This window comes from Melanostigma gelatinosum, assembly GCF_949748355.1.
Source record: "Melanostigma gelatinosum genome assembly, chromosome: 11".
Lineage (NCBI taxonomy): Eukaryota > Metazoa > Chordata > Actinopteri > Perciformes > Zoarcidae > Melanostigma > Melanostigma gelatinosum.
Window position 1 is genome coordinate 20,306,570 of NC_136644.1, and position 14,712 is coordinate 20,321,281.

The 14,712-nt window shown below is 42.0% G+C and overlaps 1 protein-coding gene across 3 annotated transcripts; it reads right to left on the reverse strand.

Moving 5' to 3' along the window:
• Positions 1 to 440: 440 nt before the first annotated feature.
• On the reverse strand, positions 441 to 9,239 carry sh3d19 (SH3 domain containing 19). Of its 3 annotated transcripts, none has more exons than XM_079277958.1 (19): positions 9,146 to 9,239; positions 8,827 to 8,866; positions 8,458 to 8,584; positions 7,849 to 8,002; positions 6,784 to 7,761; positions 6,287 to 6,391; positions 6,042 to 6,154; positions 5,611 to 5,651; positions 5,295 to 5,511; positions 5,141 to 5,209; positions 4,863 to 5,006; positions 4,712 to 4,775; positions 3,907 to 4,037; positions 3,740 to 3,798; positions 3,410 to 3,639; positions 2,488 to 2,537; positions 2,150 to 2,336; positions 1,037 to 1,140; positions 441 to 937 (listed from the first exon to the last, which is right to left on the reverse strand). In XM_079277958.1, exons 1-19 carry the CDS (start codon positions 9,213 to 9,215, stop codon positions 827 to 829), a joined length of 2,994 nt encoding a protein of 997 aa, XP_079134084.1. In that variant the 5' UTR covers positions 9,216 to 9,239; the 3' UTR covers positions 441 to 826. The 3 variants fall into 3 exon arrangements, with proteins under 3 accessions (XP_079134084.1, XP_079134083.1, XP_079134082.1); XM_079277957.1 differs by having other exon boundaries at positions 1,037 to 1,137; positions 7,849 to 8,023; XM_079277956.1 differs by having other exon boundaries at positions 7,849 to 8,023.
• Positions 9,240 to 14,712: the final 5,473 nt, after the last annotated feature.

The following is a 14,712-nucleotide window of genomic DNA, read 5'->3' on the forward strand; positions in this document are numbered from 1 at the left end:
TACACCAGAATGCTATATTTGAAAGCTCATGTTTGAAATAAAATTCTCCCGGGGAGCATGCCACCGCACCCCCGACAGGGTTTCGGGTTCGGGTGCTTGTCACCTTTTTCACCTCTTATGAGTTTGCAGGTATGAATAAAGGAGCCTAAACTGCATAAAATTACTAATTTTGCATTAAGTTTACCTCTAGTTCCCAATATTTGAATCCAGGGGTAACATGTGCTTCTAGTAAGTAAAACATTTTTCTGCAATGAATTGGATAATCTAATGTTGGTGAAGCTAAACTCAACCGGTTGTGTTTTCATTAACTCGAGGTTACAACCATCCTTGGATAAGTTTAAGTTGTGCATTGGTTCTACATGTAGACATTTCTTTATTCATGCATCACAGAAGTTGTCAGTCATCCTGATCTGGTAGCAACATTTTATTCCTTTCAAGGTTCTGACCTTTATTTGAACCTTATTTCATGTAAAAATCCAGGTTATTAAGGTAAAGTAGGAGATATCGTCAAGTAATCGCACTTGAAAAATGTATATTCTAACTGATGGGAGGAAAATAATGAAACCACTAGTTGGTGCAAATGCACAGTTGAAGAATCCAAAACTGCTTATGAATCAACGCTACATTTAGATTACCATCCAGCTTTACATATGTTTGTTATTCTGTGAACACCATTATACGTTCAGGCATCAAATTAAAAAAAGATCACAATTTGTTGATGAAATACTGCATTCCAGTTCCCGACGGTTCACTTCAGACCTCCACGGCTGAAAACCTCTCCTCTGATCTCATTCCAGTTCTTGTCATCCAACAGTGTGACGTGACACTATCCCAGTACTTGCACATAGTTTTTAGGGACCAGAGCCCGTTTCCCTCTCAAGTCACCCAGGAACCATTCTTCATCAACGGGCTCCAGACCAGTTATAATATCCCCAACCTGAGAAAGAAGAGGGAGTGAGAGATCGATAGAATGGCAGTGCTTTCTAGAGACAGTCTTTGTCTGTGAATTTATTCATAAAAAACAAAATCACTCTACCTGCAGAGAGAGCTCCTCGTCACATTGTGACGGATAGTCAAACATTGCCTTGCCTCTACTTCCAGCAGCAGCCCCACTCTGCTGGTTATTAGGCTGCTGACCTGCTGAAGAAATAACATACTTCATTAATTAATGACAAAGAATGATGCCGGTTTGACAAAACTGTCCCATTTGTTTTAGAGCTGAAACAATGAATTAGTTGACAACCAACAAATGGTTTAAATACTTTTCCCAAGTACAAATACCATGCAATACCCAGTTCAAGCTACTGAACAGTGAGTATTTGGTGCTTTTCTCTGACTAATGAAATGGTAAACTGAATATCTTGGTCAAGCCAAACTAGCAATTTGAGTCAAGAAGCCACCTTCAAGACACTAATCAATTCATTGATACAATAATTGGCAGCTGAATCACTAATAAAGTTGCCTGTCACTTTGAAATGCTGCAGAACAACTTCAGTCAGTGGTGGAAGGAATATTTACATCCTTTACTTAAGTAAAAGTGGCAATGCCACACGGAAAACACTTCACTTAAAGTATGACAAATAGACACAGAGCAGTAAAATGTTGATGTGTAGCGTCGCTGTCCTGTGAGAACCACGTATCTCTAACAAAGTCAAACAAGAAAAACAGCTGTTTTCAGCTTTGAGACGTGCATTTTCCAGCTGACTCTTTTTGAAGAAGTATGGGAATTTTTTCAATCCATAAAGGAACACTTCATTAACAATGACAAATATGCAGATTCAAAAGATACATGGGTTTCACTGGGCAGGGAGGACATGAAAAGCTGTAGTCTGTAAAGTAACTAAAGCTGTCAGACAAATGTAGTGGAGTAATTAAAGTCATTAATGAAATGGAAATACTCAGGTACAGTACTTAAGTAAATGTACTTCAGATTTGTGAAAAGTGTCTTTTTAAAAAGAAAATGCATTTAATTACTTGAAGAATGTGTATCAAAGTAGTTCACCACCACATTTGTAATTTTGAGTAGATTCACATCTTATTTTCCGAAGAGACATAGAATGATTCACCCTCTAAATATGTATCTCTATTGACACCAATGATAAGTTCAATGAGTAGGACTGAGGATGATAATCGTTTTGCATCTTCATACCTGTGCTGCTCTCAACAAAAGCCCTGGGGAACACGCCCTCTGTGCCGTTGAGCCGGCCGCAGCTCCACTCAGCGTCAACATGGCGGCTGATCAGGATCCGGTCGCCCTGTTGAAACGACAGGTCGCCGTCTGAATTCCCATCATAGTCGTACAGAGCCACCCCCCACTCCACAGCGGGCTGAGACGCCTACAGAGTGAGCAGGACGAGAGGGGAGAGGACATTGTTACACACACACTTACAACATTCAGCTGGAACAAACTTATTTGATCCGATTTTGTTTGTTTTACGGAACACATTGGGTGTGTATGATGTGTCCGTTTACATGAATATGTGTCACCTGAGCAGGTTTGGCCGCTTCAGGGTGCGTACTCGGAGGAGCAACCATGCCTATGGGAAAAAATGATGAACAAGTTAGTAAAAAGGAAACGCATACCATCCCATCAGGAAACAAAATAGAAAAAGGAGAAATCTGTGGGCACACTTGGGTATTATGAACATATTGATGTGTAACTGACATAATGCAGTGTCTCCTCTGTATTTTTTGTGGGGTTTTACCTGGTGGGGAGTTTACACTCTACACTTTATATAATATATTTAAAGTATGCAATAATTCATTTGTGTAAAATGTGTAACATTTGCATACTCCTGTATTTTTATACAGAGTATAACATTTTATTTTGCAGACTTTACGGCCAACAAATTACATCCATAAATGTAATATTTATATCAATAAGGTTCAGTATTTCTCAACCAGAATGTAACTCAAAAGGCAGATAAAACATCTTAAAGTTCACGATGGGAGGTAAAACTTAAATTTATGTCCCTAATTGTTTTCCAGAAAGGGTTCCTGGAAATAACCATGTCGTCTGCTACTAACTATAGGGAAAACAGAGACAAAGTTATGCCAAAGTTTTTTCATGAAAAGTTGTTTCTTACATAAAGAAACCTACAGACATTATACTTCAACAGCTAACTGAATAAATAAAATAGGATTGGAAAACTTTGTGAGGAGGGATTTCATCTCATGGCTGAGTGTGTTGAGACCTTTTGTAAACAGCTATTTCATGAAATAGAAACAATTCCTGGCATGCCACAGAGGGAGGCGCCACACACTGATGCACAAAGCTGCTCTTTTGTTTCAATAAGAGGAGCAAGACGATAACATACTGCTGTAGTATTAGGGTTCGGTTTGGTGGCCAAATCGGCACATTGTGAAAAGAGTGAATGAATTTAGTCTCGGCCCTTCCAGGTACTCTTACCGGGCAGTGCTATCCTGATGGACTGTGTCTTCTGCTGACTTGGGGCTGGAGGCAGATCTTCAATGACCTCGACAAAGTTAAGAGGGAAGATACCCGTCGAGGCGGCGATCTGTCCCCGAGCCCAGTCCTGTCCAACCAACGCCTTCAGCTGGATCACGTCGCCCTCAGAGAACGACAGCTCACCGCTGTTCTCCCCCTCAAAGTCGAACCTCGCCACGCATCTCGGACCGCTTTAGTGGAGGCCGCAACATTTTCAGATGTTGGGTTAGTTCATCAGGGTGGTTTGTAAAGGCGAGTGCAAAGAGTTTATCAGGTAAAAAAAAACCTTACCTGACTGTTGCAGACGGTGGCCTCGCTTTCTGTTCAGGGAGCGGTTTTGGGGAATTTGACTAGTTGGAGAAATGATAATTCTTTTATTTAGGAAATCCTAAATCATACGAAACATTTAACCAAAGACCGATGCAGTGCAAGAATGGATTTCAATGGTTGAAACTTACAAGTACTTTGACATAATTGGTGGGAAAGAAACCGGAAGATCCCCTACAAGTGCCTCTGTACCACTCGCTGTCCACCTGCTCCACCATGGTCACAACATCTCCTGCTCTCAGACCCAGCTCTCCTGGACCCTCTGTGTGTGCAGAACAAACAGCTGTTCATGGCGTCAAGAACATAATCTGAACACGTTCTGCCAAATGCAAAACAACAAATAATTGTTAAAAATGAGTTTTAGTTATATGCTAGTTTGGATTATCTTCCAACAGCTAGTATCTATACTTAAAAAAAATATGCATCACAATAACAGTTTGAAATAATAATGACATTTTGGGCTATTTGCTTTTTTGAGAATCTCCTTTCTGTGCGTTATGGACCTGGAATTAGGGAGCGATTAGCCTTGCTTAGCTTAGCTTATTTTAAGCTAATCTTAGTTTAGCTTATTTTAGCTTAGCTTAGCCTAGCATTAAGATGGGAAGCAGGGAGAAACAGCTAGCCGTCTCTCCCTCTCTCTTAAGTGCAAAAAAATCATAAATCTTTCTTTTTAAGTTTCTGTTTGTCTTTGAATAAACACATTCTTCCTACTCCTTAAAAGCGCACAATTTTAGTGAATCCGTGTACGTATTTTTTACCATTGGAGAGAGCCAGGCTAGCTGTTGCTGCTACCAGTCTTTATGCTAATCACCTCCTGGGTCTAGCTCCAGAAATGCAGAACTTTTAAAAAGAAAGTTAAAACTAACTATTCTTTCAATATATTTTCTCATGTTAGTGTTCTTGTCTTATCTCAGTCAGTATTTGCAGCGGTTTCACCTGGATTGAAGTCATGTATGGCCTGCACCTTAAGCTCAGGACCAGCTCCACCTGAACCGGCATCCTATGGAGAGAGAGAGGTTAATGTAACAGAGCCCTCTGGGCAAGATAGACTCAAGTGTCAAATAAATGGTTTACTCATAAATATCACCTGTGGCGGGGGCATGTGTGAGACGGAGGAAACAGGAGTTATGACCATCATGTGAGACTTCTGTACTCTGCCTTTGGTGTCTCCAACTTGGCACTCAAACATATTGTGGTCGATCTCATCTAGCAGCAGGAGCACCTCATTTTTCTATTGAAAAGGACAACAAAGGTTATTCACTATTGCTGAATCAACTATATGGATGTCTTGGAGCGGTTTTAGAAGGCTAGTAGTGCACTTTTATGTTCAGGCAACACGTAAGCCAATGAAAGTAGTTCAGACACCTGAAATGACAGTTCTCCTGTGTCACTCCCATTGTAGTCGAAGGAAGCAATCCCATGAGGAAGTTGAAGCTGTTTAATGAAAGCAAAAATGAAACCGGTGCTCATCAAGAGGCATTCGGAACATGCATTAGTCGTGCAGTGGGATCTTTCTCACAGTGTATTTGTTGTAGAGACGGTGGCCGGGGTTGGGCCTTGGAGGTAAGACAGGTCCTTTCCTGTGGGGCTTCTGTGTCTGGGGTTTAGGTGAAGCTTCCAATTGTGTTGAATGGGATCGACCTAGGGCCTGAAGGCTGGGTGCGGGAGGTCTTCCTGGGCCTGTTTTGGCTAGAGGTGGGCGAGGAGGAAGGGTTTTGCCTCTTGAAGTCAGCCTCCTGAAGTGCAACACCATCATCAAGTTGAGTAGCATGTCTACAAAGTGCACCATCGTCTGACGTTTAAATTTGTACTGAATTCTTTCCACTCTCACTCACCGAGGTGGTAGTGATGGCTCTGGCCCAGACGGGAAAGACTCCTGCAGAAGAATCCAATTGGTCTTTTGTATTGCCACTAAAACACACTCACAGCCTACAGCACTGGGCACCATAGAAACCAGGCTACAACACATGGCATTCAGCCAGAGCTAGCTTCAGCTCAACAGCAGGCGACACGTTCAAGGGACTACAATGGCTACAGGGAAGCTACACAGCTGACACTCGATAAACCTGATTGAGAGAGACTTTATGGGATCCAAATTTTCCACGTCATAGTTTATAAGTACATATACACTAATAGCACAAAACCCTGTGATTAGACAATATTTCTGAATGAAGGCTGAAATACGTGAAAATCACCTCTTCTGTGGTGTTCAGAGGGTTTGCAGAGTTTATCGGTTAATTATTTCTCAGTGGGATGCAAATCTTACCTGGTGGGGGAGGGTGGGCGTCTGGCTTTGTCTGCGATTCGCTGAGGTGTTTAGGGAGCCGATGGGCTTCTGAGCAGGGAGAGGAGGGGGCGTGTCCTCAAAGTTATCAGACACTGAGGAAAGAAAAAAAAAAACTCTTTACCACAACGTTCTGCTCCAGAAGTGATGTGTAGAATGAAAGTATTTTAACTCCAGTATATTTTGACGGTTATCACATGAGGTTTGCTGTGTCAGAGGGACTTTACATGAACCGGCTTTGCTGGGGACCCTGATGGTGGTTGGTCTCCGTGTCATACTTGGTCTGGGCGAAGAGCCTCCATTGCCGTCTACAGGTTTGACCGCGACGTGATCTGAACAAGGAGACACTTGACTGTAGCTGTGTTTTTACACAATGTAAACAGAAGTACTTCATCTATTCGGTGATTGAGACGATTTTTGTGAATTGATTCGCTGTTAAAAGAACAAGTTCAGAGTAAATATCGAAATATTTAAGATACTAAGTATTAAATGCCTCTGGAATGTGAGCAAATAAATGTGGCTGAGCCCTTTGATTTAAGGCTGAAGGGGACCCAAGTCAGAGAACACACTACATACTTGATCTGACACAAGATCTTTGATCTTAATCAAAAAAATGAATCAATAGATGAATCTGTAATGCAAATGTTACGTAGAGTGCATTGCTACAGACCGCTGTCTTTTGTCTTACACAATATACAAGTAATAAAAATAAACTGCTGCTCACTTGATGGACTGTCCACATACACATTCTCTGTGACCCTAGCAGTTGAGTTGTGGTTGTTTATATTAAGGTTGGGTTGCAGAGGTTCCTTAAAAGGCTTCACTGGAGGGACTGGTGGCGTGTCCTCTTCATGGATGCTGTTGTCTCTGGTCAATACAGAAGGACGTGATCTCTTATTGAGTAAAATCTCCAGTTCCTCTTTTACAGGTAGTTCCGCAGGTTTCCTCGGGGGCACAGGTCTTGGGGCGGTTGAAGGGATTTGGGGGACGTTTGTGATCGATACGTTTTGATAGCCATTATCTACACTGTGGCTTAACTCAAGTTTAAGAGCGACAGAAGGTTTAGCAGCAACTGAAGGTTTGTTGGTCGCCTTCCTGGGTGCGGGTTGTGGTTTGGCCATTTCAACCGCGTTTCCATCCTCGGTGCTAGCCTGGGTCTCAAAGGCCTGGATCCTGGCCCGGATATTGCGTTGACTGTGGTTGGTGCTCATTTCGCCACCTGCATCCTCACCTTGTAAGGCCTCGTCTGATTGGTTGGCGTAGTCGCCGTTCTCCGCACACTCGTTATCCGCACTAAAGACCGCCAATAACTCCTTTAAATACTTATTGGAGGAGACCGCTTCTGGATCCGATTGAATGCTGTCACAATGTTCACTGAGCTTGACCAAAGTCTGAACTTTGACCTCGTTTGTGACCGCCTGCTTTTGGGGTTTCGTACGAGGAAGTGGAACGGGGCGTCGCCTGTGCTCTGAGTCAGGTGAAGAGGGAGTAGTTTCAGCAGTGACAGAGAGAGGAATGTCCCAGTGTACAGTCACAGATCTACTGCAGGTGTGAGTGGAACCTGATTGGTCGGGTTGCTTTACATCTGACTCGGCGTCACTTTGGTCCTCAGCCTTTGTGGATACTAGAGTATTAGTCCCGACTGGTTCTCTGTCCAGCGGTTTCGGTAGTGACGGCCTCGGTGGTTTTTGTGGCTTTTTACCTGGAAGGAAATGTAATCGTCATGAAAGAATCACCACGTAGAGCAGAAATAACCGTCACCCACACAGATGATTCTCCTATGCCTCACCTGCAGGTCTTTTCCCTGCCGACTGTGGAGCAGCAGCACTGGTGTCTTCCCTCACAGGGTCAGTCTGCGTGGCACTTGTGATGCTGCAGGTTGTCTGACGGGGGGCTGCAGTAGGTTTGACAATGTGCTCTTCCTGGGTCTTCTCATGAATCACCTGGTCATAGGATGGTGGGGGCTAAGTCATGAGAAAGACACACCAGCACACATTATTATTCCATATAGTATAACATTTCTGCTTATGGTACCTGCTGAGTGCGTTAGTCGTTTTTTAAGTTACGTTCTCAAACTTTAAAGAAAAAACCATCTACAATTCAAAACATACACACTGTGTGTTCGGCTGACTCCAGTCTTTTTAGATCGAATTCTACTACTTTAGGCCAAAATTTCTCCACCTAAACTTTAGCAGTGTGGATATGTGTGGATACGTCAATATTTAGACCTTCATGTTGGGAAATGAAATAAAATGTTTGGTGTCTGTTGAAAAGATTCTGGGAGAGGGAACTTTAAAATTCTGGCTTTATTTACTTATTTATTTTTTATTCGTGGGCAGCACAGAACCACAAGCATGTTCACTGATGACACTCAATCTGTCCATCAGATGAGGCCTACCTGGGGAACAGCCTGGATGCCTGCAGACCAGCCTGACCGAGGAGGATGAGAGAAAACCACAGAGTTTCCTGAGAACCAGTTGTTACTGACCAGTGGTCCGGCTGAGACGATGGTGATCTCTGGTCGCCTGAAATACAAACCACACATATCTATGACATCCATTCAGGACACCAAAATGCACATCCACATCCAGTCCACCTTACAAATGATTTATTCCTCATCGATAATTACATTTCTTTCTTAGCCTAACTGGAAACATACAGTGCTCCTATTAGGGTTATTAGTAAAGCAACAACACAACAAATGAGATAACCACAGTCGGCCATTTCAATCCACATCAATGAGAAGCAAAATGATTGTTTACGTTACCTTCTTTCTCTGTTGTGGTCACTCTGAGAGTTTGTTCTTGCTGAAGGAAGAAAGATCATATTAATTATGCGTCCCTGCACAGGTTAGTTGTTTACCTTTAAAAATACATGAACATATTTTACAGACATTCATTTTACATTTGTGCGAACATGACAGTTTAATTTCCATTTGTCAACATTAGTAAACTAAAAATACAACTGTACTGTCACTTTTCTGAAGGAAAATTATGATTCATCCTGAAAAAGTTGCTAACTCTCCCATTAAAGATGTTTCATCTTCTACAAAACGTATTCAAAGAGTTATCAAAGCGTCGACTTACTTTGTTTGACAGCAGCTCGTATAGAAGACAGAGGCCCTTGACTGAAGAGAAAGCAGAACAGGAGTCCCATTTATCATGAAGGTGTGGCGAGCGGGTTCATACCTCTGTGGTGACTCAATCGTTAAAAAGAAAATGTCTTTCCTCGTCCCAGAGCAATGTCACACTCTACGCTCCATCTATACTGCTACTTTATGCTGCTGCTGCCAAGTTTTGATCAGAGAACAATAACATCCCTGCAAATGCTGTACAAGTCGATAAGTGTCAGTTAGGAGGCTGTCCTTTGCTTTATGTCTCTAAACAACAACAACAAAAAAGCAGCATGACGCATTTGTCCCTGACCTTCTGATGGTCAGTGAGGGTGATCAGTGCATTGTTTTGGTCCATTCACAACCTCACCAGCGTCAGCAGATCTGACCGTTAAAGTGACAGTGCCCCGTTTCAGCAACAGGGTTTGGTTAAACTTAACAACTGTTCGTAGTAATGCACAAAGAAAAACAAACGACATACCTTGAATGTAAATGAGCCGGCTTGCTTCTTTCGAGATGATCTGCAGAGAAAAAAACAGAGCGGTACAGGTTTTAAACGTGATGTGGAGCAACAAAGACAACATCCTGGCACTTATCAACATCAATCTATTCTAATAATCTATACAGTCTATTTACGTCTAATCTGGTGAATTAAACACCTGACAAATCCAGACACTTCATCACATTGATGCAACAATTACACTATGGGTAATATATAAACACATGAAATACATTTCTAAACTCTTGATCTAATGTGGATGAAAGTAAAGCTGAGGGTCAAACCTTTGAAAGAACTGTGGGTTAATCCTGAAACGTAGGGTAACATGAGCAGAAATACAGAAATAACGTAAGGCAAACGTCATCAGTGATGTCAGTTACTCAAAAATATATATTTATAGTTTGCTGACATTAACCATCATAAGCTACCAGACCAAGTAAGACATTTCTCATTTGAAACAGGAACAATTTGATATTTCAGTTTTACTTTAAGATGTAGTCATCGTTTCATATAAAATAATACCTGCTACTTACAGACGGGACTCTGTGAACTGGAAATACAAGAACTGTAACCTAACCGGCCGGATCGGCCATTACATCTCGATGAACCAGTCAGTTTAAAGTCACTCAGCATCTAAACTTACAAATGGTTACGTCACCATGATGAGCAATGCAACAACGTCCCTCATTTTTTACATTTGATTAATTTAATATCTTCTGTCATCAGAAATAATACAGTAGATAGAGTGACAGAATCATCTGTACGCTAACTGGATAATGCAACAAAACAATCAAACGTTTAGCAATATAACTGAACAGAACTGCATTGAACATCATAGAAATGGACGCAGCACGGTCAAAAGATACTGCGTTGTGTTAATGTGATTCTATAATAATAATAATAATAATAATAATAATAATAATAATAATAATAATAATGATGATGCCAGGTGGTCCTGTAGATTAGGGATCTGTTGAGTGGAAGTCAGCATTAAAATGATAGATTTCATAATGATGTTCAGTGTGTAACCCTAAAGTCAAATGAACTGGTACTTTCCCACATGCAACTTCAGACACACACGGAACACTTTAACGAGTATTCCCGGTCCTCACATGGCAGTGAGCTGAATTTCATGTGAGTCAACCAGCTGTAGAGGAGCAATCACTGTCTATTAGTCAACAGCTAGACTCAGGAGCAATATCTGTAATGCAAACAATCTAACCCACGAAAATATCATTCGTTTCCTCGTGTTTGAGATTAAACCTCTTTAGACGAATATCAAAAGGAAAAAACAAACGGGCAGTAATGCATTGTTGTTATTGCCTCGAGCCTGATTGGCAGTCAAGTTCACCTGTCACACCTGTTACTTGTTATCAGTTGGCGCCGCAGAGATACTGCCTCAAATTACACTTCAACAACATGTGAGAAGACTTTCTGCACTTTCATTCAACGACAAACACGCATTTCTATCAACCTCCGGAAAAAGTGTTACTTCACCCAACCATTTCCTTGTAAATATGCCGTCGGATATACATGACGTAATAGTACAGGTGGTTAACTTTACTTCCACTTGCGTGTGTGATGTGCCGTCGCCCTCTCTTGTGATCGATATGACGCCGCTACCTGCGAGGAATTAAAGGAATAAATATCAAATCCAGAGCATCAAAAGGATCCTCCCGCCATCGAGTGCCTGAGCGGTGACGAACGACTTGGAGCCGGTCGCCACAGACAACAGGAACGAGAGGGAGGGCCCTGTGATATCTCGGCTCTGCTGTGTTTACTTGGCCAATCTAATGAACTGGAATGTGGTCAATCAGGAAGTGCTGTTTGTGCCACACGAAGGTGGCCCGTCACTGTCTTTTCCCTTCAAAATAAAAGGTCACAGCATTAAAAAAAAGTTTAAAAGGCATTGAATAATTGACAGCTTTGGTTGTAACTCTACTATAAGTCGTAAAGCTGCCGTTTGGCTGCAAATTGAACTGATATGTATCAATGAACTAATCAGACTTTACATTTATATAGCATCTTTCACCCAGGTTAAGAGATAATGCCCAATTAAAAAAAGATATAATTCGGATAAAATGATGCAATGTAATAGCATAGAGCTATTCATGCCATTTAGTCGCCATGAAAACAACAGCTGGCTAGCGGCTCTGTGAGGCTCAGAATGTCATGTCAATTATTTACTTTTAGTTTATAATTTACCATCTAAAGGCTCATTTAACCTTAAAACCTGATGAGAGCAATCCACTTGAGAAAATTGAAAACCCTGCCGGATTTCTTTACGAAAACCATTTACACTTGATACGGTTTTTGATTTCATTTCCAATCAGCAAACATCCGTTGGTATTTGAGGGCCACCGTCACATGAAAAGACAACAAAACGCAGGAGAAAGCTGCTGAGGTCAGCAGGAAAGGGTTCCCTTCACAGCTGCAGTCTCACTTGGACACATGCTGGCATTACTCAGCACAGCGGCAGCAGTCACAGGGCAGCTGGTGAAACGGCTGGCGACAAAGGGAAAGAAAGAAAAACTTTCTCAAAAACTTCTCACTTGTGAAGTCAGAGGTGAGAAGAAGTCTGATAAAGAGCTTAGTTCCTCTCCAAATTCGGCTAAAGTGGCTTTTCCCAGCTGGGCAAGTGTGCTGATTCAACTCAACACACCTTTGTTGCTGTTCACAGATCATTGAGCAAAACAGATTTGCCCTCAGTTGAAAAACAAGATAGATTATGGCGTCATGACTGACAAACACAATGACAGCAGCAGCTGATCTGGACCTTCAGCCAGAGACGATTAGACGGGGTCCATGCAGCCCAGCGGAAACCACCTGAAACAGCATCTGACGTGGGGCCAGTGATGGTGGAATGAATCATATTAAAACACTACTCTGAAAGGACGGGAAAAACTGCATCGTGTCAAGGAACAGTCCGTCTGTACGGACGGAATGTCAGCATCCAGACAGCTGGTCTGGGGTCAGGGTGTGGTTGGGGAGGGGTAAGTCTCAGCTGATACATTGGCTGCAGATAGCAGGGTACAAGGGGGGGTTGACAAGTGTTTGCACAGCAGGTGTTGCTAAAAAAAACAGAAAAATAAAAGAGGAACAAAGACATAGAGGGGGAAATTCAAACAAAGGCCTGAGACAGTTTCAATACTTGTATGTGAGGCAGCTGACTGGAAATGAAAGCTGATGTTTGTTCATTAATCACAGGCTGAATGCTGACACTACGAATCTGTAAGCAAGTCAAAACCATGAGGATCAAGGGAGTCGTCTTTTAAGCGACACATGTTGCTGAGAGGTGTGTGGGCCGAAGTTTCTATTACTGGATGGGAAGGTAAATTATCGTAATAAGGCAACAGGCAGGTTTCAACAATTTAACCAAGTGAAAACCAATTGCCCTTTAGTATTTTGTGTGAAATGTAAAATAAATTGTATATGAGCTTAAGCCTTTTTTGTTTGAATCTACCCAGGAGACCAAAACACAAACCAGCTGACTGCTTCTTATTGTACAGTTGTGTGTCTCATAGCAACTGAGGGAGTGCAGAGGTATGAAAGCACAGCTATTAACACACTGGTGAAGACATTTAAATGTCTTAAGATCAATCTGTCTCGACATGAAGAAAAGAAATCATACATCCATACTGTAGGCAGCTGTGTGTCAGGTTTCAACAGCTTCTGATAACAACAGAAGTAATTGAGCAGCAAACCTTTGTTTTTGTATGGGTAGCCTACCATAGCACATCTACAAATCACGCAGACTTTGCACTTTTGCTGCGCAGTAAAATGAATGTTTGATGTGTGTCTCCTTGTGTTCCAAGGCTCCATGAGCTTCCATTCATTTGTGAGTGGCATTGGAATTAAACAGCAGACTCTTGTCATTCTGTTCCCCAACAACCAGAATGTTACTTTGACAAAAGTCACTTTTTCACTTTTGGTGGATTCCACATGTTTCAAGCGTTTTATTTTCATTTAGTCCATAAAGTAATGAATAAAACAGCGGTTGACAATACACCCGCATCTGTTAAATGATTAGCTGTGATGTCAAAAATGATTTTTTTACTGCAAATTGGTGAAAACATTCAACCAACTGTGAGCAATAAACGTGTCTCTCTGCTCTGACAAGTCTAAATCACCTTTTCGCCAACAAATGATGACCTGACGTATTTTAAGTCTCCGTTAGATGATTCAGGAAACAGTTTGGATTGTCAGCCTGTTACATTCCCAAACAAACACACCTGTTGCCTGGCTTCTGAGCCGGACGTCCCGCTGATCTCGGCGCGCCCCCTCTTCCTCATCTTCACGCCGGGCTTCGGCCATCGCGGTTTAAAACAATGGAGAAGAAAAACAAATGACACCATGAATCCTTGATTCAACGTGTTGCTGGTTCATCTGCCTCCACGGTCGATGAAGCATGGGTTACTGTCCCGACCACCGGATGTTTCGGTGTGTCTCTGCCCCGCGGTGGGCGGAGGTGGTGCCACTCACCGTCAGGACCCCAACGGGCCACACGGTCACTCTTCCGCGTGGGAATGTACACATGTCAGAGCAGGATCAACCCACTCCTGCTACTAGTGTACTGTAGTTCCTTCGTGCAGCTTTTGAATATCTCTCCACTCTAAATGTCTTTGGAAATGTCTTTCCTGTCAGAGGGAAATAATGTACTTTTTACTCCGCTACATTTATTTTCGTTCGTAACATTATGATTGCAGGACTTTTCCTTGTAACAGAGTATTTCTACACTGTGGTATCTAAATGCATTTCCACTAGATGTCACCATAGGCCTGGGCATCTTTATAATCTGACAAAAAAAAAAATGTCTCTTTCATTTGAACCAGTGCCAAGATTTTCAGTTAATAGAAATCACCACGGAGGAATACTCGGGAATTGTGTCCATGGAATTACTTGTAACTGCTTGAATTGCAACTTAAAATATCCATCAGTCAAGCATAGCCTACATCAACCTTTGTCACAACTCCACTGAATAATGTCACGCTGATTACATATCATGTCAACATGGACAAAATAAGCAATGTCTTAATTTATGG

What these genes read in the sequence shown, in the direction of transcription:
- sh3d19 (XM_079277956.1), bottom strand. Translation starts at nt 9,215, where the DNA reads ATGGGACTCCTGTTCTGCTTTCTCTTCAGTCAAGGGCCTCTGTCTTCT. An exon ending in GTCTCTACAACAAATACACT is followed by an intron (nt 5,210 to 5,294) that starts GTGAGAAAGATC and finishes TTCATTAAACAG; the next exon opens with CTTCAACTTCCTCATGGGAT. An exon ending in ACGAGGAGCTCTCTCTGCAG is followed by an intron (nt 938 to 1,036) that starts GTAGAGTGATTT and finishes CTTCTTTCTCAG; the next exon opens with GTTGGGGATATTATAACTGG.